Source organism: Apium graveolens, chromosome 4, assembly GCF_009905375.1.
Source record: "Apium graveolens cultivar Ventura chromosome 4, ASM990537v1, whole genome shotgun sequence".
Lineage (NCBI taxonomy): Eukaryota > Viridiplantae > Streptophyta > Magnoliopsida > Apiales > Apiaceae > Apium > Apium graveolens.
Genome location: NC_133650.1, coordinates 3,689,135 through 3,714,007, shown reverse-complemented (window position 1 = coordinate 3,714,007; position 24,873 = coordinate 3,689,135). Strand labels below are relative to the sequence as shown.

General features: G+C 38.3%; 1 protein-coding gene and 1 pseudogene across 1 annotated transcript; both read left to right on the top strand.

Annotated features, from left to right (window-relative positions):
* The first annotated feature begins 2,173 nt into the window (after window positions 1–2,173).
* Window positions 2,174–14,423, top strand: LOC141718196 (protein TOO MANY MOUTHS-like; annotated as a pseudogene).
* Window positions 14,424–15,738: 1,315 nt separating this feature from the next.
* On the top strand, window positions 15,739–20,111 carry LOC141717492 (uncharacterized). The gene is made up of 5 exons (XM_074519593.1): window positions 15,739–16,102; window positions 16,507–16,639; window positions 18,369–18,583; window positions 19,052–19,225; window positions 19,567–20,111. Exons 1-5 carry the CDS (start codon window positions 15,929–15,931, stop codon window positions 19,651–19,653), a joined length of 783 nt encoding a protein of 260 aa, XP_074375694.1. The 5' UTR covers window positions 15,739–15,928; the 3' UTR covers window positions 19,654–20,111.
* Window positions 20,112–24,873: the final 4,762 nt, after the last annotated feature.

Genomic DNA, 24,873 nt, shown 5'->3' with positions numbered 1-24,873 from the left:
GTGTATAAATAATAATATAGGGAGTTGTTCAAATAAAAGATGCATTAAAATAAAAACTAGAAACTAAGACCCAACTCACCTCACTTTAATACTATCCACCCACCTCATTCTCAATTCACTATAAACAACCTCGACTATTCCCCCAAAACCCCATAGTTCAACTTACCGCATTACCCCACCCTATCACAGTCATCACCTCTACCACCATCATCAGCCCCCGTTACCACCATCATCCATGTTCGTTCCTCTCCATTTACCCCATATATTCCTTCATTCATATTTTCTAAACTTTTCTTCTTCTTTTTAATGAGCTTTTTCTTTTTTCTCACCTCTCTACACATGATAATCAATGTATTAATAATTAAAGTTAGTAAATTATGTTTGATATTATGGTTGTTACAGTCATGGTGATGAAGGTGATATTATGTTATAATGATTGTGTTTAACGATCAATATAAATACCATATTTGCTATATTTCGGCGATAAATCACTAAGTATACTTACAAGAATCACTACAATTTAACTAATTTAACTAATAATATAAAAGAAATAGAGAGAGATATTGAACATTGTTGGGCCTGATCCACTTATGTGGGTTATGATTTTATTAAGTCCAAATAAATAAATGAAAAAAAAAACAGGAAAAGGTCCGAGAGCGGACAAAAAAATCAAAAAGGGGGAGACAAAGTGTTGTTGTGAGTATGGTATTCATATTGATATACTCTTAAATCACTAAATCCTATGATGACAATCACTAAACTGTACATAGTAATCACCAAATTACACATAGTAATCACTATATTGTACATAGAAATCACTATATGCATGGTCTGGTTTCAAGGGTTTAGGACCTTGGGTTTAGGGCCCTAGACTAGGTTAGGGTTTAGGCTATAGGGTTTAGGGTTGCCTTTAGACCCTAAACCCTAAATAGATGGAATGTTTATCAACTAATTTCTTATTATTAGAAAGAGCTAAATATTTTTAAAACATGTTTAAGTAATTGGTGAACCCTAAAAATTTAACATCTACTAAATTAAGTTCCAATTTAAATTTTATATAGTAATTTCTAGATCTTGAATCACTAATTTAAAATGGGATTGCTGACCCTTCCGGGTGTGAGAAGTACAACTTTAGTAAAAGTAAATTAGAAAAAGCATCCCCCGGAATATGTACGATCGAGTTGTTTTAAAATAATTAGGTAGAGTCGGAGGGAAGCAAATATCATCAATTCTTCTTGTAACCTAATTTATATGTATTAGCTTTACAACCCGTGCGATGCACGTGTCTTTATTAATATTTTTATATTATTTATTATTATAATAAATTTCTTTTTGGATCATTACCTTATTAATATATTTAAAAATAACAATATAAATATTTGTTATTGCCGGGATTCGAACTTGAATCTTTGGGTAGTGTATAAATAGTAATATAAATATTTGTTGTTGATGGGGTTTGAACCTAGAAGTTTTAGTATTGTATAAATAATTATATAAATATTTGTTGTAGGCGTATTTCGAACATGAGAGTTTGGGTAGTATATATTCTTTTAGTATTTCAATCTAACGGTCCTGATCACTTGATTAAAAAGATCTTACGGTCATAAAAGAGGATAACTAAACCAACCAAAAAAGATGCATACCAAATTATACCACATTCCGGTTATTATAATATGGTATAGATTAATAATCTCTCCAAATAATTTCAATTTATCATCAAACAAACCTGATGATTCAAATAATAAAGGGAATATTCGAATAATACGAGAAAGCCCGCCTTTTCTCTATTAAAAATTTCAACTCTTCCAAATGAACTAGTAACTCCATATTTATAGGAAGTTCTCGTATAACTTTCTATTTATAAATGGGCATTTTGGGCTTCTATCTAACTACTATTTAATGAATTAACTTGGCCCTTCTCTTTGAGTCCATAATCCAACATTTGTCCCCTATTCGGAACAACATCTTTAGATTTACCTTGTGTATGAGTGAGTCTGAAAATTTGGACCAAAAAAGGTAAAGAACATTATAATGGGAATTAGCACGAAAGCAAAAAAAGAGTAAATTGATAGATAAAAATAAGAGTTGTCATTTTACTCTCGTTTTTTTGTTCTTTATTTGTTAGAACATTTCTGCAAAACTTTTCTTTTGATTTTGCAAAAATAAGAGCTCGATGAATAACAACGGAGCACATACTGACAAGCACGAACAAGAGGCAGTTTACGACATTATGAAATCCATTGGGAACGAATGGGCAACTGATATTCCTGACGTTTGTTGAGGTCGATGGCGCTGAATTGAATGCATGTCTGATAAGGACAATGTGTACCATATTGTATCACTTTCCTTTGGTGCATTGTCTGATGATACTGCATCCCCAATTTGTGACCCAAAACGATCCTTTATCTCGCCTTCCATTACTAAACTTCATCATCTTCGCGGCCTTTTCTTATACGGATGTTTGACAAACAATCCTCAGCCTATTCCTTCTTTCTTCGAAAAATTGGGATCCACATTACAGACATTAGTTCTCAGGGAAAACGGACATGTGGGGGCTATACCACATGAACTTTGCAATCTCACCTGATAATTCCAGATCACCCCGGGATCCTCTTCTTGTCCTACCCGGACTCAAACTCCATTTGAGTAGAAATGATGGCGGTGTGTGGTGTAACTGTAAGATGGGCTCCTGTAAAATGGAATCGGAGGGGGTGGCGTCCCCGCGGCACCTCCGGTGTGAGAATGAGAAGGGGTATTGAAGAAGAAATGGTAAAATAAGAATTACTCGAATGTGGTGTGTGTATATGTGTTTATATAGTAAAGATGAAGTAACCCCCAATACCCCTTTTGTTCAGCCTTTTATAGGCTTCCCATTAAGGTTTAGGGGTTTGTACCTTTGATCTGGGCCGTAGGTGAGTTTTGGACTAAAGGACGCGTGGGTGTCTATGATGAGCCAATGTACTTCCGGATCCGGACAGTTGGAAGGTTCTGGATCCGGGCCACCTGAACAGTAGTGATGTTGTCACGTGTCCCGGAGGCTCCCAGGGTTATTTCCAATTGGGCCCTGGCTTCCTTTTATTGGGTCTGAACTAATACGGGCTATCATTTGTCTCTCACTCCCTTATGCGAATTACCTGGATGAGGGAGTAGATTAGTTATCCTCAAACTGTTGCAAGAAAAAAATTGGGGGTTTTCTTTGATTTGTTGCCCCCTAACCCCGGGGTCTTTTGAATATGAGACTCCGGGGTTTACTTGGTAAGTCTCTTTGATTTGTGTCCAATGTGGGGTTCCTTAAACTGTTGGAAGAAAAGTTTTGGGATTTTTCTTTGATTTGTTGCCCCTAACCCCGGGGTCTTATGAATATAAGACTCTGGGTTTGACTTGGTTAGTCTCTTTGATTTGTTTCCAATGTGGGGTTCCTTAAATTGTTACAAGAAAAATTTTGTGGCTTTTCTTTGATTTGTAATTTAAATTTGAGATGAGGTTGGATGGATAAGGACGGGTTGTCCTTTGATTTGACCGGACTCTAGAAAGTAGATGCGGAAAAGTCAGGTTGTGAGAAGTCTGTTGGGATTTCAGCCGGACTCACGGATATATATACGTATATGTATATATATATATATCTGAGTGTATAAAATGTTCCTCCCCCCCCTTCTGAAAAGACGTTCCCCTGTCATAATTACCGTGACAGGGTGTGTATTAACTGTTGTACAGTTATAATACGCGGACCAATAGGAGGCCGCCACATGTCCAGGATGTGTTTTCTGGCCCAAAACCTTTTCACCTCCTCTACTCTCTTCTTTTACCCCTATAAATATTTCTCTCCTCTTCTCTTTTTTCTTTTACGCAAAACACAAATTTGAGAGCAGAAAATCAACGAATTTATCAAAGAGCTCGAAGCGTTTTTACTCGAAGCCTTTTTCTTTCTCCTGTTACTTGTAAGCTTCTTTACTCCCTTGTATTTTTTTTCGCCATTTTTGATGTGCATGTCTCTGTTTTTATGCGAGTTTGCTTCGACTGTCACTAGTTTTTACTCAGAATTTTTTTGTATGGTGCATAGTTTTGAACTTAAATGTGTGTAGTTTGAAGTTTTTGTATGGTTTTTGCGGTTTCTTTGTGTTTGGTTTGCGTAGAAAACATCAATCTTTGTTGATTCGTATGTGGTAAAAATGGGTTTTAGTTGCGCAAAGTTTAGTTGATCTCGGGGTATGTTCTTTGTTTATGTTTTTTGTCATAGTTGTATGTATATTGCATAGATCTTGTTTTTGATCTTTGTTTTGTGTAATATCTATTTCTGAGTTTTTCTTATTTTTTTTTTGTGTTTGGGTTCGGGCGTGGTATTGACTCCGGGGTGTATATGTATATATGTATAGTATATGCAAGGTAGGAGATTTAAGCAGACAACTAACCCTAAAAAACGGAACCCGGATAGACCCAAATTTATAGGTGATATATTACCCAGTTCATCTTCTTCTACTTCCAATAGCGATTCATTTAAGATGCTTCCCCGAGCTGAGAGACCTGTTCAAGTATCGGCCGAGACCTTACTTTTGGGCCGCGGGGGTACTCTATCCAATCCAGATGGGTCCTGGGAGGATGTGGACCACTACTTTGTCCAGTGTAGGCGAGACCCTAAACCTTTGGATTTTTACTATAGAGACTTGGTCGGGGTGTACGGGGGTCCGAAGGGATTGGATAGGAGGGAGCCATATGATGACGCAGCTTTGGATAGTTAATTTTTTAATGCCCCGGGGACCCGGTATGAGTGCGGCCTGTACATAAGGAGATCAGGGACAAACATACCGTTACGGAGGTAGATAGCTCCCGTAGGCTCGCCTTTAATCTCGGGGATGAGTATGAGTGGAGGTGGCCCAAGGCCCATGACAGAGTTTATCACAGACTGGCGGGGGTTATGTCGGGATACCTTTAGAGTATCTCTGGGATATGCACTTAGGTCTACATCAGTTCACAAAATCCCTTTGCGGGGATGTGTATGGGATTCCCTTCACACAGTTAGCCCCGAACTTTGTGAAGTGGATTAATTGGTTCCTGGCTTGTTGTCATGCCAAAGATTACTTGCGCACTTTTAGACTCTTCCACCACATCTTCAAGAATAAAAGATCCACTAGTATGCTAATATATGAGTTCCTGTTTCGGATTGAGGATTGTGGGTATCCGTCCGCCAAGATGGTTCTCCCGGTCAGCATGTTAAGTTCCCTTAAGGGTTGGCACCGGGAGTTCATATTTGTCCGGGGTGGGGATCTGGAGTTCATGCCACTCCATAAGTGTAATTTGAAAACAAATAAATTTCCGGTTCAGCGGCTCGGGCAAGGAGCTCTCACGATGGTATATGCCTTGTGTAGGGCACTCGGAGCGCAGTGGACCTGGGACAGTTTTAACAATAATGTAGACATGCATGCTGCCGGGTGTAAGTCTCTTCCCTTAACTTTTTCTTTGACTTTCATTATTGTCTTCTTCTTTTATACGTGACTGATGTTTGAATTGTTGAAATTTCAGGTATTCTGAAGTTGATTATGTACCCAAGCAACATGTCTGCACAGTTGAAGAATTTGGCTGCAAGGTGCAAGACGATTGGTGGTTTGAACAGTATGAACAACGCGAAGAAGAAGGCTGGGGAGGGTGAGGATGGTGGAGTTGGTGCCGAGGTCGGGAAGACTGCGCCAACACGTCCGGGGAGGACTACGATTGTGATAAATGAGCCCCGGGCTGAGGCTGTTAAGGAGAATGAGAAAGAGAAAGACAACGCCCCAAGAAAGAGGAAGGCTGCCCCTGTGGAGACCGGGGAGGAGGACGCTGAGGGGTCTGGGAGCAGAGTTTCCAAGAAGGGCTGCTACGGAGTTGGCTCCGAACACTCCGGAGATCCTCAAGGCACATTTGGCTAGTTTTACCCTGAGACTCGACGGAAGGAACTGTTTGAAAACTATGCCACCACTACTGAGAGGAGGCGGTACCGGAGGGAGCCTCTCGAGGACTTCCTGGTTTCTATGCAGGAGGATGTCACGGCTGTGAGTATTTGCCTTATTCTTTGTACTTGTCTTTTTCTGCTTTGTACCTTCCAGTTTTGACGTGTAATTTCCTGCAAGCTAACTCCTGGATGTCTTCCTTAAAAAGTATATCGAATAGGAGACTCGACTGGAGAACGAAGCCAACCCCATCTCGGCTAGAGAGTCTGGAGCTGGACCGTCCACCAATGCGCCTCCTTTGCCCGAATCTCCCCTAGCTCAGTAGCCTCCTCTTCCTCAGGATGACCCGGAGCAGCCTCCTTCTCCTCCCCCGAGCCGACAGCAAAAGATTGATTTGTTTGGGCCTTGTGCCTTGTAACTTGACTTTATTATTTTAAGCGATTCTTAACTAAGCCATTTGGCTGTTTATGTAATTTGAACGTACTTTTGTTTGTTCCCAGGGTAGATTTCCCCTGGTTTGTTTTAATGCATGTCCGTTTTGCTTGCATTTTATCGCCTTTCATTTGAATTCAAACTTAGAAAATTTATTAAGTACACATGGGCTGTGACCTGTTTCTGACCCTGGGTGGGGACAAATTCAAATTTAGCTAAATTTATCTAAGTACACGTGTATTGTGTTTTTTGACCCCGGGTAGGGGTTAAATTTCAAACTTTATAAATTTATATAACTACACATGGGTTGCGCCTTACATTCATCCCGAGTTGGGGGCAAAATTTCAATTTTTATAAGTTTTTATAAGTATTGACCCCGGGTCGAGGTAAGAGTTTCAATTTTTAGAAATTCCTATAAGTACACATGGGTTGTGCCTCATACTGACCCCGGGTTGGGGCAAAAATTCAATTTTTAGAATTTTTTCTAAGTCATGCATTTGGGTATGCATATGATGGCAGTAATCAAATAATATAATAAAATTGTTCTAAGCTATGGGAGGCTTAAAATAAAGTTTCTCATTCAGATTGTAATAAGGTAGAGATTACATTCTGGGGTGAATGGAAATAAAATTTAAATAATTTTATTGGGAGATAAAGATATCATAGTTCTAACATAGAGATGATCCCAGAATGTTCACCTTTCAATCATTGATAGAATTTCCTTAACCGGGCCCCGTTCCAGGTGTTCGGAACCACAGTATCATTGAGATAGTATAGCTTGTATGTCCCCGGGCACAACACCTCTTTGACTTTGTAGGGCCCTTCCCAGTTGGGTTGCAGTTTGCCTTGATTTGTTGGTTCTGAAGCTTCAGTGTCCTGGAGCACCAAATCTCCCACTCTATATTCCCTGACTTTGGCCTTTTTTGTAAAATAGAGTTTTGTCTTTTCCTTGTAGTTTTCTATCTTTTCCATGGCCCGGTCTCTTACTTCATCAAAGAGCTCCAGGTTGGTTTTAAGGCCTTCCATATTTGAGACTTCATTGAAATTGACAACTATGTGGGAGGGTGATCCGGTTTTGACTAAGAGTCGAGCCTCGGTGCCATAAGCAAGTTTGAAAGGAGTCTCCCCGGTTCCTATCCTGGGGGTGGTCCTGTAAGACCATAAGACTTTCGGGAGTTCATCTGGCTAGGTCTTCTTGGATTCCTCTAATATTTTCTCTAGACCCCGGAGTATGGTCCTGTTGGTGACCTCTACATGTCTGTTCCCCTGGGGGTGGGCCACAGATGCTCTTTTATGCTTGATGTTGAGCTCTTTCAGATATGTTTCAAAGTACGATCCGACAAACTGCGGTCTATTACCCGAGATCATGACCATCGGGATTCTGAACCTCATCACGATTGGATCCATGAATTTTATGCAATCTTGTTGATTGATGGTTCGCATGGCTTTAGCCTCCTCCCATTTAGTTACAGTCAATCGCTACTAGGAAGTAACGTAAATCTCCTTTGGCTCGGGGAAAAGGACCCATGATGTCAATCTCCCAAACAGCAAAGGGAACCGGGGAGAGAATTAACCCAAGAAGGCTTGGGCTTTGCTTCGGCATATTGCTGAACTTTTGGCATTTGTTGCATTTCTTTACATATGTCATCGCATCTGCGTGGATAGTTGGCTAGTAGTACCCTTGTCTAATGATTTTGTAGGCTAGGGCTTTGGCAGCTAAGTGATCTCTGCAAATTCCCTCATGAACCTCCCGGAGACTATAATCTGCCTCATCCGGATAAACACATTTAAGAGTGGGTGCAGAGAAGGTTCGCCTATACAGTTGATTATCTTCAAGGAAGAAACGGGCAGTTTTATATTTGAGGTAACGTGCATTATTCTCATCTTCTGGAAGTGTTCCATCTTTCAAGTAGGCTATATAGGGAGTCATCCAGTTATCCGGGCTGCTGATGCATAAGATTTTGGCTCGATCTGTACTAGGTGCCCCGAGCTCTTCAAAATAGACTGAACTGCTTAGATCTGAAGTGTTTTGCACGAGCTTGGAGATCTCATCTCCCTTAGACTTTTCCACTATGTTTATCTGTAGAATGGTGGTATCCGAGATGGTTTCCAGGATACTTCGCACCATCTCTTGATATTGTGCCAACTTGGGGTCTTTCGCGATGTATTCTCCATTAGTTTGTTTGACCACAATCTGGGAATGACTATGGATGACCAACTTTGTTACCCCGAGGGATTTTGCTAGTCTGAGTCCGGAGAGCAATTCTTCATATTCGGCTTGATTGTTTGTTGCTTTAAAAGCGAAAGTTATAGCTTGTTGAATTGTAAAGCCATCCGGATTCGAAAGGATTATGCCTGCCCCGGACCTTTCAACTGTCGTCGAGCCACCTACATATAACGTCCATGTGTTCTTGCCGTTGGTTTCTTTTTCGCCTCCGGATTGGTTTGCTGGGATTTCTGGGGTCCCCAGGGAAAGTACATTCCATGACGAACTCAGCCAAACCCTGGGATTTTATGGCCATCCTTGGAACAAACTTGATATTGAATTGGCTTAGCTCTATCGCCCAATTTACCAGTCTTCCGAATGCATCTGGTTTGTGAATGATTTTCCGGAGTGGATGATCAGTGATCACCTTGATCTCCTGGCCTTGGAAATATTACCTTAAAATCCTGCTTGAGTGTACAAGAGCTAGGGCAAGTTTTTCTAAGTTTGGGTACCGGGTTTCAACGTCCTTGAGGACCTGACTTACATAGTAGACCGAGCTTTGTGTTCTTTTTTATTCCCGTATGGGAGTCAAAGAGATTGCTCTTGGCCCGACTGCAATGTAGTGATATAGGGGTTCTCCGGGCTTGGATTTTGACAGTATAGGCGGGTTCATCAGATGTTGCTTGACTTCTTCGAAGGCTGTATCGCATTCCGGAGTCCATTCAATTAGTTTTTTGTTCTGGGCTCCTTTTAGTAACTCAAGAAAGGCATGCATCTCTCCGCTAGTTTTGGGATAAACCTGCGAATGGATGCCAAGCATCTTGCCAACTTTTGAATAACTTTCTGGGTCCGTGGAATCGCCATTTCCATGATTGCTTTAATTTTCTCCGGGTTGGCCTCGATTCCCCATTCACTAACCAAGAAACTTCCCAGATGGGACCCCGAAAGCGCATTTCTCCCGGTTCAGCTTCATGTTGTACTTTCTTAAGTTGTCGAAGCATTCCTTGAGGTCTTTGATGTGATCTGGTATTGTGATTGATTTGGATATCACGTCGTCAACATAAGATTCCATGTTCCTTCCCAGTTGGCTCTTAAAAATGATATTCATCATTTTTTGATATGTGGATCCGGCATTAATTAGGCCGAATGACATCATGATGAAGGCGTATACAACCCGGTGTGTGATGAAGGCAGTCTTTGCAATGTCTTCTGGATTTATTTTGACTTGGTTATATCCCGAAAAGGCATCCATGAAGCTTAGAATAACATGGCCCAAAGTTGCATCAATCAGCTGGTTTATGTTGGGCAGTGGGTAGGAGTATTTAGGGCAATCCGAATTGAGGCTTGTGTAATCGACACACATTCTCCATTTCCCATTCGGATTTTTTATCAGAACAACGTTTGCAAGCCAATCTGGGTACTTAATTTCGCAAATGATGTCCGCCTTCAACAATTTTTCTACCTCTTCATCAATTGCATGTTGTCTCTTCGGGGCGAAGTTTCTTTATTTTTGCTTGATCGACCTCTGTTTTGTATCAACGTCCAGACTATGCATTGCAACAGATTCATCGATTCCCGGCATGTGTTTCGGGGTCCAGGCGAACACATCAACGTACTTTTTTAATAAATTGACAAGTTCTTTCTGAAAAGCGGTTTCCAGGCCTTTGCCAATTTTGATCTTCCGGGTGGGGTTCCTGGGCTCCAGCTGAACTTCTATTGTCTGTTGGGCGGGATTGACTTTTGTCTTTTCTTTGGTTTCCACAAACTTCTGAATCCGGGCATCAGCGTTGGTTACGTTGTACCCCGAATCTTCGATCATATTCACATCCAATCCGGGCCTCTTACTGAGATGTTCACGTTGCTTCTTTTTGCTTTGTCCTTTGGGGAATGACATTATCTTCTTTCGGTTCTCCGGTTCTATTTCTGCCATGATTAATGCCTGACCATAGCACTTTCCTTCCATGTCTGTCTCCCTTTAGCTCTCCTATTCCTCCCGGCGTGGGGAATTTGAGCTTCAGATGAATCGTCGAAGGGATGGCCCTAAGTTTGGTGATTGTGGGCCTGCCAAGGATCATGTTGTATGATGACGCTGCACTTATCACGTAGAACTTCATGATATGAGAAACCTGTTGGGGTGCAGTTCCAAAAGTTATGGAAAGATAAATAACTCCCCGGATTGGAATCATTGTGTTCCTGAACCCATATAAGGGGTCCTCAAGGCAAGGGTCCATATGCAGGTGGCCGAGCTCCATCATATTGAGTGTATGCTCGAATACTATGTTAGCAGAAGAACCATTATCAACTAAGATTCTTTTTACTTTGTTATCTGCCACATCGAGAGTCACCATCAAGGCCTGGTTGTGGTCTGGACTGAGTCCTTCAACATCAGAATAGGAGAAGTATATTGGCTCATCTTCAAAAGGCTGGACCATCATCACGTCATTATCCATGTCCGGGCTCCGGGGTGGAGAGGTCGTTCCGCCGAAGAAAACGTTGACCACATTCTTGCTTCTGCGCGGGGTCTTGTCTTTGTCGTTCAACTTTCTCTAAAGATAATGGTTCATGTTCCCCTTCTTAATTTGATCTTCGATGAACATTTTCAAAGTGAAACAATTTTCTGTTGTATGTCCATGATCTTCGTGGTACCCATAATGTTTGTCCCGGGCCCTGTTCTCCGGGGGTGCAAGTAACGATTTTGGTGGATAATAAAAGGGGTTACCTTTAACTTCGCGCAAGATATCGGCACGGGGAGTGTCCATTCCGGTTATGGCTTAGTATCCCTTTTAGCTTTTGGTTTCCTCTCATTTTTCTGGGACCCAGAATAGTTGTCCCGGGGTGGGGTTCCCTGGGATTGTTGGATGTAGTTCGACTATCTATCTAGTTTGAATCTCTTATCCTTCCTGTATGACGAGCGACGCTTCGGGGACTCGTCGTCGTCGGGTATTCTCCTATTCTTTTTCATTGACTTGAGAAAATCATTTTCTTTTATGAATTTGGAGGTCAGTGCATAGGCTGAGGCCATGATCTGGGGCTCTCTGTGAATTAGGTCCTTGACATAGCCTTCGCAAGAGACCGGGTGGAGGTTTCTCCGGAAGATATTAACAGCTTCTTTTTCTTCCAAATTGGATAGTTGGTTGACAGCTTCTTAAAATCTATTGATGAAATCGGGGAGGGACTCTTTGCTCCTCTGTTGGATTGTTTCCAAATGACACATTTGTAGTTCGTTCATTCGATTAGCCTGGAATTTTTTAAGCAAATCTCTCGAGAGTCCTTCCAGGAATCAACACTTCGAGACGATATTCAGCTGAACCATTTCTGAGCCCCCCCTTGAGTGTTGATGCGAAGAAGCGGCATCTAATTAGGTCATTGTAGTGATAAATGTTGGAGATTTGTTCAAAATAATTCAGATGCTCTTCGGGGTCAGCCAACCCATCAAAGGAGTCGAAATTGAAGTGTTTGAGCCCTAATTCTCTGAGAGCAGACTCCAGCTTCCTGGTAAATAGGGTGGCCGCCGCTCCAACTTTCATGTCGCCTTCGACTTTTCTTTTAATATCACGGAGAGCGCGTGCCATTTGTTCTTGTTTGGATTCTTTTTCAGGCTCCGAATCCGAGGAAACATGGATTCAGTGAGATTTCTTTTCCAGCTTTGCTTCTTCATCCCAGATTCGATTCTCAATTATTTCTTTAGCTCTGGCTTCTTCTTCTTTCCGGATCCTGTCCCGGAGAGTAGCTCTTTTAATTTCATCCAGAGCGTCTTCTGGAGGCCTTTTCAGGTTCTTTGCGATTCGATCCTGCACTAATCCCCGTGATTCTTCAGAATGTTCCTACCGATCCCCTGGGCGGGTCTCATGTTCAGTATTATACTTTTCCTTCCACAGGCTCATTGCGGATTGTATCTGTTATGAGGTTATGTTTCCCAAGGGGTTGGCCGAAATTTTGACATACTTGTGGGCGGCTTTTTCAATAGTTACTCTTTGATCTCCTGGTTGGATGGGTTGAGAGGGAGTCCGGGTTATGGGGAGCCCTTCGTCCACATCTTCCATCTCTCTGTCCCTGGGTGGGGGCGGTGGTGGCAGGACAGAGGCGGAAGCGGTTGCCTTATTTTTTCTTGTTGTCATGATCGTTCAGTAATATTGAGCTTATAGCAAGAGATGATGCAAATTCGAATAGTAATACGTATATTTTAGATCTAAAATACGTGGTAATCACCGCTATGAGCTCCCAAAGTATTATAATACTACGTCAAATGTAGCTAAACAAGATCCACTAATGATATTTTAAGAGAACATGCTTATGGGAAAAAGTAGATCTAAGAAAGCAGATTGGTAATCTTACAAAAGTGTAGTATTCTGATCTCAAGGGCGGAGTTGGGCAGCGAAAATGAACACCACTGGTCGGAGGTTCGACCCCTCCTTCTAGCGCCAATGATAATTCCAGATCAACCCGGGGTCATCTTCTTGTCCTACTCGGACTCAAACTTCATTTGAGTAGAAATGATGGCGGTGTGTGGTGTAGCTGTAGGATGGGCTCCTACAAAACAGAACCGGAGGGGGTAGCGTCTCCGCGGTACCTCCGGTGTGAGAATGAGAAGGGGTATTGGAGAAGAAAGGGTAAAATAGGAATTATTCAAATGTGGTGTGTGTATATAGTAAAGATGAAGTAACCCCCAACACCCCTTTTATTTAGCCTTTTATAGGCTTCCCATTAAGGTTTAGGGGTTTGTACCTTTGATCTGGGCCGTAGGTGAGTTTTGGACTGAAGGACGCGTGGGTGTCTGTGATGAGCCAATGTATTTCCGGATCCGAACCGTTGGAAGATTCTAGATCCGGGCCGCCTGGACGGCGGTGATGTTGCCACGTGTCCCGGAGGCTCCCATGATTATTGTCAGTGGGCCCTGGGCTCCTTTTATTGGGCCTGAACTAATATGAGCTATCATCACCCGTTTACGAGTTCTTGATCTTCACAAAAATAACTTGAACGGTTCAATTCCAGTCTCACTTGGCCGAATTACTGGTTTAAGGTCATTAGACTTGAGCGTAAACAAGTTAACTGGTTCAATTCCAACTGTAACATTATCGGGTTTAAACAAATTTGGCCTCAACCAAAATCTCCTCAGCATCTTTATCCCAACCACAATAGGAACTTGCCATTCTCTACTTAAACTCAATTTAAGCCATAATCACCTTTCTGGTTCAGTCCCTAACTTGATAAATCACCTCAGCAACCTAGTTCTCTTAGACATAAGCTATAACAGTCAATTCGGTCTTCTTCCAACTTCATTCGAATGCATGAAATCTCTACAAGCTCTAATGTTGAATGCAAATCCAATGGTATACTCAACAATCCCGGATAACGTGTTTGATGGTTTGAAGAATCTAATGATCTTAGTCCTGTCAGAAATGAATTTACATGGACCAATACCAGAGCCATTAGGCCTTTTATCAAGTCTCTGAGTCCTCCACCTTGATGGAAACTGATTAAATGGATCCGTTCCATTAACTTTTCAGAACTTAAGCAATCTGGGCGAGTTTAGACTAAACAACATTGAGCTAACAGGAAGAGTTCCTCTGGGAAGAGAAATGACTCAGAGGATGAAACGGAAATCAAGTATGTACAATAATTCAGGGCTTTGCTACGATGAAAGAAATAGTTCAGCTGATGATTTGGATTTACTATTCGACTCTGGAATCAGGCATTGTGGAACACAGAACAACGGAGCTGGAAAAACAGTGCAACATATTTCAACAGACACAAAAATGGTTGGGAAAAAAATTAGAATTTCAGCTGAGACAGATCATAAGTCGTTAGTTCTTTCGACTCTACTTCAGCTGGTGATCATTTTCGTGTATATTGCAACCTAGTGAGTCAGTGAGGAAGGACAATATATGTACATTGTTTATACAAATGTAATATTGCAAATGGAACATCCTAGTATTTATCTTTCTATTCATAAAACATTCTATCTCATTTTCACATCTTCAGTAATTTTTCGCAAAAACCAAGTGTCAGTTTTAAAATTCGGGATCCGTCTCGGTAGTTTTAAAATTCTGGATCCGTCCCGGTAGTTTTAAAATTCTGGATCTGCCCCTGCAAGTGTGACGTTGAACGAACTCTTTTTTATTAAGTTGAACCATCTCACTCAGAAGTTGCATTAAGTCGAAACGACAGTAGTGATTCATATTATGCAGCTCAAACTCGGGCTTAAAAAACATATACCTCTAATTATGTACATTGTGCAGTACCGGAGTGGTAGCCACGTAAGAAATGCAGGTTCAGTCTTTCATCAAGTTAGTTTTAGCTATGATTTTTATTTTAATCCAATGTTAAAAATGGTATGTAATGTTGCAACATGATTTGTTTGATGTGTTTGAAATGCAAATATTGAACCTAATTATAGTTTGCGATTTTATGAAATTTAATTCAGAATCACTTTTATCTATAAGATTATGATATAAGTAATTTGAGCGCATATGATACATATTAGGCTGATCATCAAATCACACAAACCGCTCAAATCGCAAAAAACACCCACACCGTCTCATAACGCATCATAAAATACGGTTTGAATTTTTTGTAATGCGGTTGCAGTTTAAATTTTTAACAAACTGCCTGGTGCGGTGCAATTTGCGATTTGACATTTTAATATTGCGGTTCAAATTACACCCCACCGCAATTTCATATATATATATACATATATATTTATTTATTTTTAATATATATATATAATAGACTGATTTCTTCTTTTATCTAATTTTGTATTATAAATGCTAGCTTAAACATTACAAAGTACTAACATATTTTTATTTTTAATCAATTACATATTAGTTTTCGCCCCCATCTTAACTAAATTTTTATTGTATTTGTATGGAATCGTATTTTTTTAATATATAAATCGTACAAGCCACATCACAACGCACCACACCACATTTTCATGATGTGATTTATGCGTTTTTTAAGCGTACGCGGTATGAGTGCGGTTTGAAAATTTGATCAAATAATACATGTGTTTCGGTTGAGATTTGAGTAAAAAACCGCACGATACATATTTGAGTGCAATGAAATAACTCAAAAATTTACTAGTCATTTTTGTACACATACACTTTATTATTCAGAAAAGTGATATGTATTATAGTTATAGATCGATAAAAATGAAAATAAAATAAAATATCGAAGATAGACATCTACAAAAGAAAAGGGGGGAAATCAAACTCGCACTCGGAGTCGGATGATTCAATTGAATTCAATTTCAAATTTCTAAACCCTAACCCCCTTTTCTATATAAATTTGATCCATTTCTCCGAAATTGAGTCTATTTCGGAGTATATACATACACACATTTATACTTATACACACATTCATATTCACAATGAGTTTGTGTGGCAAGAGATCTTTCTTTTCCGACGATAATTCCAATTCTCCGACTTCTCCGGCGTCTTCTCCGTTCTCCAAGAAGCTCCGGTTCTTCTCTTCTTCTCCGTCGCGCTGTTCGCCGTCTGCTGTTGATCAACTCCGTGCTGTGTTTACTGATATGGACAAACAGGTCTCTCTCTCTCTCTCCCCCCCCTCTCTCTCTCCCCCCTCCTCTCTCTCTCTCTCCCTCTCCCTATCCATCTCCACCTCTCTCTCTCTATCCTTCTCTCTCTCTCAGTATGATTTTGAATTATAGATAATTGTGTTTCTGTGTTATTGAATAGTGATTGAATTAATAATTAGACAGATCTATTAATTTTGTTAATTATTTGAAAATTTAATTCTTGTTAAAATATTCAATGAAAAGTATAATTACAATTGGAAACATTTACTATTATTGTAGTTTAGTGGACTAGCACTTGAGTTAAATGGATTTAGTTTCGTATTGTTCATGTGGAATGTATGTATGATGATATTCTATTGTTGGCTACAATGTTATCTTTGTACTAAAAAAATGTTTATTATGTGTTTCAGTATCTTGAGAGAGCACTCGAAGAAAGTGGGTATGATATAGAATCTGCCATCAAGAACCTGCATAATCTTCATCTCGGATATGTGGAGGGAAATACGGGCTCTGATGTGAAACTAGCTCCAGATTCGGGGACAGGTAAACTTTTACTTACCCTGGATTCAGATCAAATAATTTCGTAGATGTTATATGTATGAATTATTTTTTAAATATAAGTTAGTGTAGATATTAGGAGGGCTACTCTAAGTATCCTCAAGGGCTACTATTTATGGAAGAGATATATGTCAGCTAGTGTGTAAAGTAAGAGATATTACAATGCAAATAAATCTTCTTTAGAGGCAACTTGGGATTGGTCACGTGGTGACATGCCATAAGAAAGTAAAATCAGATTCACTATGTGTGTCTCAATATATTTATGTATGCATTCATTGAAGTGGTAGTTGGAAATTGGCATGCACATCCAGCCCTGTTTTGCATTGCTGCAGTATGTATTGTGTTTGCTACATCATGGTGATGAATTAAGTATACATATGCATGTGTGTGGGTTTTTCTCAATTTGAGAACCGGATAACTAAATGTTCTGCACTGCTATCTATGTTGACATATATCTTTACATTTGCTTCTCACTGCTCTCTGGTTCGCATTTAAAAAACAGGGATTCCCCTCCCAGGTTTTTATCCGTGTATTCCTTTGTGCGGGGCTGTGGGCCGTGTGGCTGAATTAGAACGGATTGTGACAGATGGCATATCCCCCATATTTTGTGGCAGGGGGCGGGGATGCGGGAACCTGTTGTAAATTTTAGCCCTTATTCATCATGTTATTTGTTTGTATCTTAAGCCCTAATATTGTTTTTAGCCGCAGTCATCGAGAGAGGAAAGAAATCCATAATTCCTCTATGATTGGCGGCGTGTACGCTCTACATTGCCACCATCTTCTTCGCTCGCGTCTTCCTTGAATTTCGGATCATCTCTCTTTTCTTCTTTATTCACATTCTAACGTCTATATATATAGTTACATAAATTATAAATATATGTATCTGTATATCTGTTAAACATTCAAACAGTTGTTTAGGTTTGAATGACATGGTTAATTACTGTGCATGAATAGTTGACGTGGTAAATAATGTATGAATGTATTTGTTAACGTGTATAATTTTGTATAATACCTAGCTTGCATCTGATTATTAATTTATTATTTATATAATTCTGTATGTCAATTCCTCAATCAGGAAGCTAGTTAATTACTTATTTTTGCATAATTTGTATATGTATTATTTGCGTTAAATGTTATTGCAATAATAACGTTATTGACTTTATTAAAAACTTGATTAAATTCTATATATGCATATTATATTATTTATAAATGTTGTATCGCCCCGCACCCGCATCCCATATTTTAGGATTTGTCCAACTCGCATATCCCTGCATTGCGAACCCCTGCACCAGCATCTCTGCTTCCTAGGTTTTCATTAAAACCCGACCCTATATATATATTGGAATAAATCATTTTGCTCAATCATCATCCGGCTAACAAGAATAGGTTACATGATTCTAATGAAATTGTATAGAGACCAATGTCCTACTTTTAAAGCAAGACAATGCTTGATGCGGTGTTCCTCTGTTAATGGGTTCTTGCATTGAATTTTTTTAGTTCACTGTTACAAGCCTGTGGTACCTGTGTTTTAACTGTGTTATCAGTTGTGACAAGCATATAGTAAATTATGCACTTTTTCCCAAGCAGTAACAAACATCGGGAATTATATTATGGCCATCTAAATTATTTGTCAGATGATATCCTGCACTATAATTACCCAAATTATGTCCTTTTGGAAAGAGTCTAATGACTGTTATTGTATTTGTATTGGTAGGTGTGACGACTGCTGATGGAATTTCAATAAAGGATAATTTGGCAAGAGATACTGTCCAATTGGAGGGTGCGGAATGGGTGGAACTGCTTGTGAGAGAAATGCAGAGTGCTACGAGCACGGATGATGCTAGGTCCCGAGCAACAAGAGTGTTGGAAAGTTTAGAGAAATCTATCTCTGCTCGTGCTAGTGTTGAGGGGGCACAAAATGTTCACAAGGTACTACTATATGCATTATTACATGTAATTTAGGTTATTGACCTTTTTTTCTTTTGATGTACTTTACCCCATTTTTTCCATATGTATATATGATTGTAGTGCCCGGTAATACTTATCCAGAAACCACCCTGCATTTATTGATATAAATCAGTCTTTGATCTAAAGAATCTGTGAGAATGTGTTTCATTTGATCATTGTTATATTATATGACACGAGGAAGGAGCATATATGTGCAACCTTTTCTTAAAGCCTCCACTGCTATGTAGACTCTATAGTTTGTCTAAGCATAGAGAAAGGTGAAGCCAAAGGGTCCGGAGCATATAACTACTAGACATCTAGGATGATCATTTGTTTTATATTCTGAAGTTCATATTTCAAACTGTACTTGTATCCGTGCACGTTTCTTTGATTCTTTATTTCTGGAAATTAAATGAGTGTTGCCTAATGAAACTTCTCTGCAAATTGCAGGAAATTATAATGCTCAAGGAGCAAACCGAAGTCCTTGTACGGGAGAATACTATCCTCAAGCGTGCTGTGACAATCCAACATGAACGGCAGAAGGAGTATGATGAGAAGAACCAGGAGGTGCAGCATATGAAGCAGATGATATCTCAATACCAGGAGCATTTGAAGAACCTAGAGGTAAAGCTCAAAATAATTAGTTTTGTAGTTTGCGACTTTGTTTGCGCTTTTATATTTTCCCTTGTCATATGGTTGGAAAAGATTTGTTGCTTCTTTACACTTAAAAAATAAGTATTGTTTGTAAGGAAAATGTTTACACTAGCGAGGTTCCACAATTATAGTTCTAAACGTTTAAGATTGTATCTTTACTAGTATGATCCGACTATTGGGATTCTTTCCGACAAGATTATAATATGCAAAACTGGAATTTCTTATGGAATTGATTTGCTCGCTGTCTTTTAATTTTTATAAAATTATATTTTAAATGTGGAAGTGCTCTTTATTCAATTTTATTGTTGCAGTTTAACAATTATGCTTTGACGATGCATTTGAAGCAATCTTTAGAAAGCACTGTCATGCCGGGGAGCTCAAATAGAGATGTGTTCTGAAAGACTGAAACCTAACAGGTATCCGGAGCAGCCGATTGTGTGGTTCAATTTCAGCTGACCATGCCTAATTATTAGCTAAATATGCTGTATGATCAATGTACAATCAGAGGAGAAATATAGTCGTAATACAGTTGCAGCGATAACTAAATTTGCAAGATAACGTTCAGATTCAGTAGAGTTGAAGTGGTTTTTGGTCATTCATTGAAGTCCACGACAATCACAAATGTGGGGTTGTGTAATAGAAAGCAGTCAATCATTTACAGATAGAATGTTGTTTAATGTAAACTTTCAAAGCTGAATGAAAGCTTTTGGTAGAACTCTTACATGAAGTATTAAATTGCTCGATCCCGGGCTCGATCGCGGAAACTCACGAGTTTACAATTGTTTTTTAGAAAGATGAGTTTACATTGTTAAATCATGTAGTATTGTTTTTAATGGATGTATTTTCAAGTTTACAATTATCTTTTGAACCGGTTTAAAGTTCTTTGATATATTTTTTGTGTAAACATATATTTTTTTAGGCAGGTGCGAGAGAACATGAGAACCAAAACAAATTATCAAATTCAAATGCATAAATCACCGAATTTTTATGTATCATTTAATGTTTGATAATTTTTTACTCCTGTCCCAATTTATTTGTCCAGTTTGATTTTTATACGTAATTTCAGATGCATTGACAGCATAGTTACGTTAATTATTTTTTATAAATAAAAATATAAATCTTAAATTTTTATTAAAAAAAAAATAAAAAATAAATTAATGTAGCTATGTGGTTAATGCATCTTAAATTCCGTGTAAAAGTCAAACTGTACAAATAAATTAAAGCGGGCACCGGAGTAATAACTAAACTTTGGTCGGTAACATTTCAAGACCAAAAGATCAAGAAACCAACCCATACAAGCCCAAAAATGGGCCAAGGAAAGATTCTAACACAAGGACATGAAGAAGGCAATGCCCATGAAAAATGACAAGTGAATAGAAATCCAAGATGAAATGGGCTTGGAAATCCGAGAAATTTGGGCTCTGCACCTGCTGTAGTGGGGGCCCGAATCCCATGTCTGTGATGTTTTGATAATATTAAGTTCTGATGTTTCTCAATACTATTTAATTAATTTTATGGCCCGTTTGGCAAACTGAATTTCATTTAAAATTTCGAATTTAATCAAATAAGCTATTTGAAAATTTAGATTGGGATTTGGATTTCATTTGAAATCCAGGATATTCAAATATTATTATAAATATACGAATTTGAAATGATAAGTCAAATACTGTCATTTAAAATCCAATATTTGAAATGAAATGCAAGTTTTCAAACGTCCTCTTAGATTGCGTTTGATAACGCGAATTTCATTTAAAATATTGAAATTCAATCACTAGAATTAAAAACTGGAATTTTAAATACAAATAATTTGTTTGGTAATTATAAGAATTTCGAATCCTGAATTTCAAATTCCCAATACTGTTCGGCAATAACTAGAATTTCATTTCAATATAGATACTTAAAATTCATCAGTAAACAATTAAAATACATATGAACCGCAGAATCTTTTAACACAATCTTAAAAACATGTTTAAATATAACTAATCGTTAATAAGCAATAAGATCCAACCCAACTTTTTATCATCGGGTAAACTTTTCAGCATCTCGAATTCATCAACTTGTCCGGTCACAAACCTCTTGGCAGCCCTCATAACATCATTATCAGTGATTTTATCAACTGTAGATACGACCTCATATATTTCTTTGCGGGTGGGTCGTGGTGGTTATTTTGATTTACTCACGTATTCCTTAAATGACTCTGTGAAACTAGTAACGACATTAGTAAGACGGTCCCTCTTTTGACTTTTATTTAATTCACCAGAACTCATTTCAGCAGTGCTAATAACTTCATTTTGGAGCTCCATTGCGGTTGCCGACTATTCATACTGCTCTGCACCATCACTGATAGCTCTATCAGAGGAAAATAAAGTACAAATGTCATCCCAATTCTGAATACGTTTATTCTGATAGGCAGAAGCGTATGGAACTCCCTGCCCAAGAAAATCACAACACATAAAAAATCAGCAAAGCAATGATTATTAATTCCCTCGTACTCCAGTTGTTAAGAATTAAGGTGGTAGGCTTAAGTTAAGTGGGACATTTGATAATGCAAACAAAATTAGACTAACAAAATTAGTTGATATATCAGACAAAGCTCTATCCTGAGTTTTCGGTTCGCAAACCTATATATAGCAGTTTACATCAGGTCTGTAAGTTTTTCTTTCTGTAATTGAGGAGACCCTCAATCCTATTACGAGAGGATGTTATAACAACAAGGTGGAGGGGAAACATTTCATCCAAGATAAGAGCATTTATATCAAAACGAGGAGTAGTTTGCGACGAAAGAGTCCTAAACTCTGGTCTCCCGTAAATTAACATTGATACTTTAACGATAAGAACAAAACAACATCGTCAGCTTTTCAATTAAATTTATCAGTTTCTAAATAATCATTATACACAACATTTTCTTGGATGAAAACAACAACCAAAACAAGAATAATAAAAACATGCTAGTAGGATCGTAATATTTAAGAAACAGGTATAATATTTTGTTAGGTAATGAATACAACACAGGGGATGGATGTGTTTTGGATGATTTTTAAGCTTTTTAATCTGTTATGGATATGGTGAACAAAGCAATCTAATTTTTAGAGATAAAGTGTTTTAACATAAATGGTAAAACATGCATATAAACACACTATCCTCAAAACTCACTTAATTTTATATTAAAATAAAGTATGTCTTGCTACAAAATTTTGGGTTCTTTGTTGATAAAGAACTCAACTTCTTTCTTGAGAGAGTTACAAGAATTTTAGATTTATTTGTTACAACTTAAAACAAAGCATCCAATGTTTACTTTACAGAACAGTAAACACGGGTTTTACGCAGCATGCAATAGCATGTACTAAACCATACTTTAAGTTAACTAAAAATTTATATTTCCGGCTTATTCTATCTTTGCAAATTGTGCATGTCTGCGACTTTACTTTGTCAGTTAATCTTGGCCTTTGATCTTGTACTCTTCAAGCAGCTTTTTGTAGACTTTTCAAATCAGTGATTGATTTGTTTGTTGATTGATAATCTTGGATCTTTAACTGTTCTGCATTTTATACTTGAGTTGTACATCAAGATCTCCAGTTTGTTATATAGAGAACTCGACATCTCGATAAGTATAATGACTTATCGAGATCTCTTATTTCTCTATAGTTGTTTTGACTTATCGAAGTCTCTGAATTCTCTATAAGAGAATTTGGTTTGTCGAGATCTCTGAATTTCTGCATCTAGAAAAGACTTGTCGATATCTATGAAATCTCTATTGGCATATTGACTTATCGATATCTCTGAGATCTCTGATGAGCGTTTGACTTGTCGATATCTCCAGTCTTCACATCTTCAATTTTACTTCTCGATATCTCTGAATTCTTTATTGCAAAAATGACTTATCGATATCTCAGAGATTTCTATATACATTTTGACTTGTCGATATCTCTAAGATCTGTAATGATAACTTGACTTATCGATATCTCCAATCTTCATATCTTCATTTGGCTTGTCGATATCTCCGAAACTTCTCTATAAGCTAATTTTTGACTTGTCGATATGTCATTCTGGAGTTCTCGAATGACTTCTCTATATGACTTGATCTGTGACTTGTAGATTTCTTGACTTAGAATATTTTTCTCAAAACAGATTTATTCAACTCCAAGCTTCTTCACACTTTCTATGAGGCATGATCTTCATGATCTTCTTCCAGAGTTTATTCTTAGGCTTGATACTGTTTACAGAAAAATACTCCAGTCTAATCTATTTACACTTTTACATAATCAAGTAATACAATACAAAATGCAAACTTAAATTATCATACAACTTACTTAGGGCTGTCAATTTGACTTAGTCATGTTATAGGTCAGGCATTTCTTGTACAACAATCTCCCCCAATTTGTGAGAAGATTTCTTATCACAAATTCATGTCTGGTAACAAGACTAACCCCAAGTTAAAATGAACAATAGAACATTACATAAGAACTGACGGATCTACAACATTTATGCATAAAGGATTTCTTGAGTTTGATAGATACATTCATTATACAAATTTCTCATATCTTGTTTCTTCTCTAATGAGGTCCTTTAACTTTACAAATACTTCCAGTTCTTCTATAATTGGTGTCCCTCTTAGAGCTTCTATAAGTTTGAGTTTATCAGTTAATAGATAACTGTACAAGTAACCAGTCCTAATTCTTGAGAATCTGCCAATCTTGATGTTTAGAAATTATCCATTCTTGGTTATTCTTCTCATCCCTTTTACCTTAAGATCTTCAGATCTTTGTATATACATTTATATCTCCTCAACATACTTTCTTTTCCTCTCCTTACTTTCAGCTTTTCTCTTGCTCTTCTTTCTTCTCTTTCTACCAACCAGTCAGCCAAAACAGATCTCCATGCCTTAGTTGCAGTATCCTTGTCCTTAAGTAAGCTTATCACCCTTTTGATCTCTGTGGGTGAAAAAGTGTCCATTAAGTTTCTGCCAAGAAATGTGAAGGTTCCATCCTGATAGTATATTCTTACTTCCCTTAATGTTACAATCCAAATTCTAACAATTTCTTCATCTAATTGTTGAAAGTATTCTTCATCTGAGGTGCACCGGTTTAGAGGTAGAAAATCACTTTGATTGAAACAGTTCCAGATGGCCCTCTCAGTAACTTGCATTTTCTTTGATTTTTTTCCAACATATTTGTAATGAATTTTGGTTGGTGGCTTAACATAAGGTAGGTTTGAGACTTTCTTTAGAGATGTTTGGCATGAGGTGATTGGAATTTTCAGTTATGTGTTTGGCAGTTTGTTTGTACAAGAATTTGGCCTTTGAGGGTTGAGGTGGTTTAGTATTTGAGTTTGTTGGCTTAGAAGGTTGAGCTTGGTTGATTTGGATTGGTAGGGATTACTTTTGTGGTTCTGAGTTGTCTTCCTTCTTCTTCTTCTTTCTTCTTTCATCACTCTTCTTCTTATTATCTCCTTTCTTCTTCTCTTCTTCCTTCTTCTCATCCTGCTTCTTCTCTTTGCTACTAGTTTCTCTAGAGGTTTGACTTGGATTTGAGCCAGAAGGAGGTTGATCATCTTGTTTCTGCTCATCATCATCCTTGTCATCCTTTAAGTAGAATTGTAAGTTTGGAAACATGGTATCA

Coding starts and splice junctions, on each gene's coding strand:
- LOC141717492 (XM_074519593.1), top strand. CDS start 15,929: ATGAGTTTGTGTGGCAAGAGATCTTTCTTTTCCGACGATAATTCCAAT. Junction 18,584..19,051: donor GGGCACAAAATGTTCACAAG/GTACTACTATAT, acceptor TGCAAATTGCAG/GAAATTATAATGCTCAAGGA. Junction 19,226..19,566: donor AGCATTTGAAGAACCTAGAG/GTAAAGCTCAAA, acceptor TTATTGTTGCAG/TTTAACAATTATGCTTTGAC.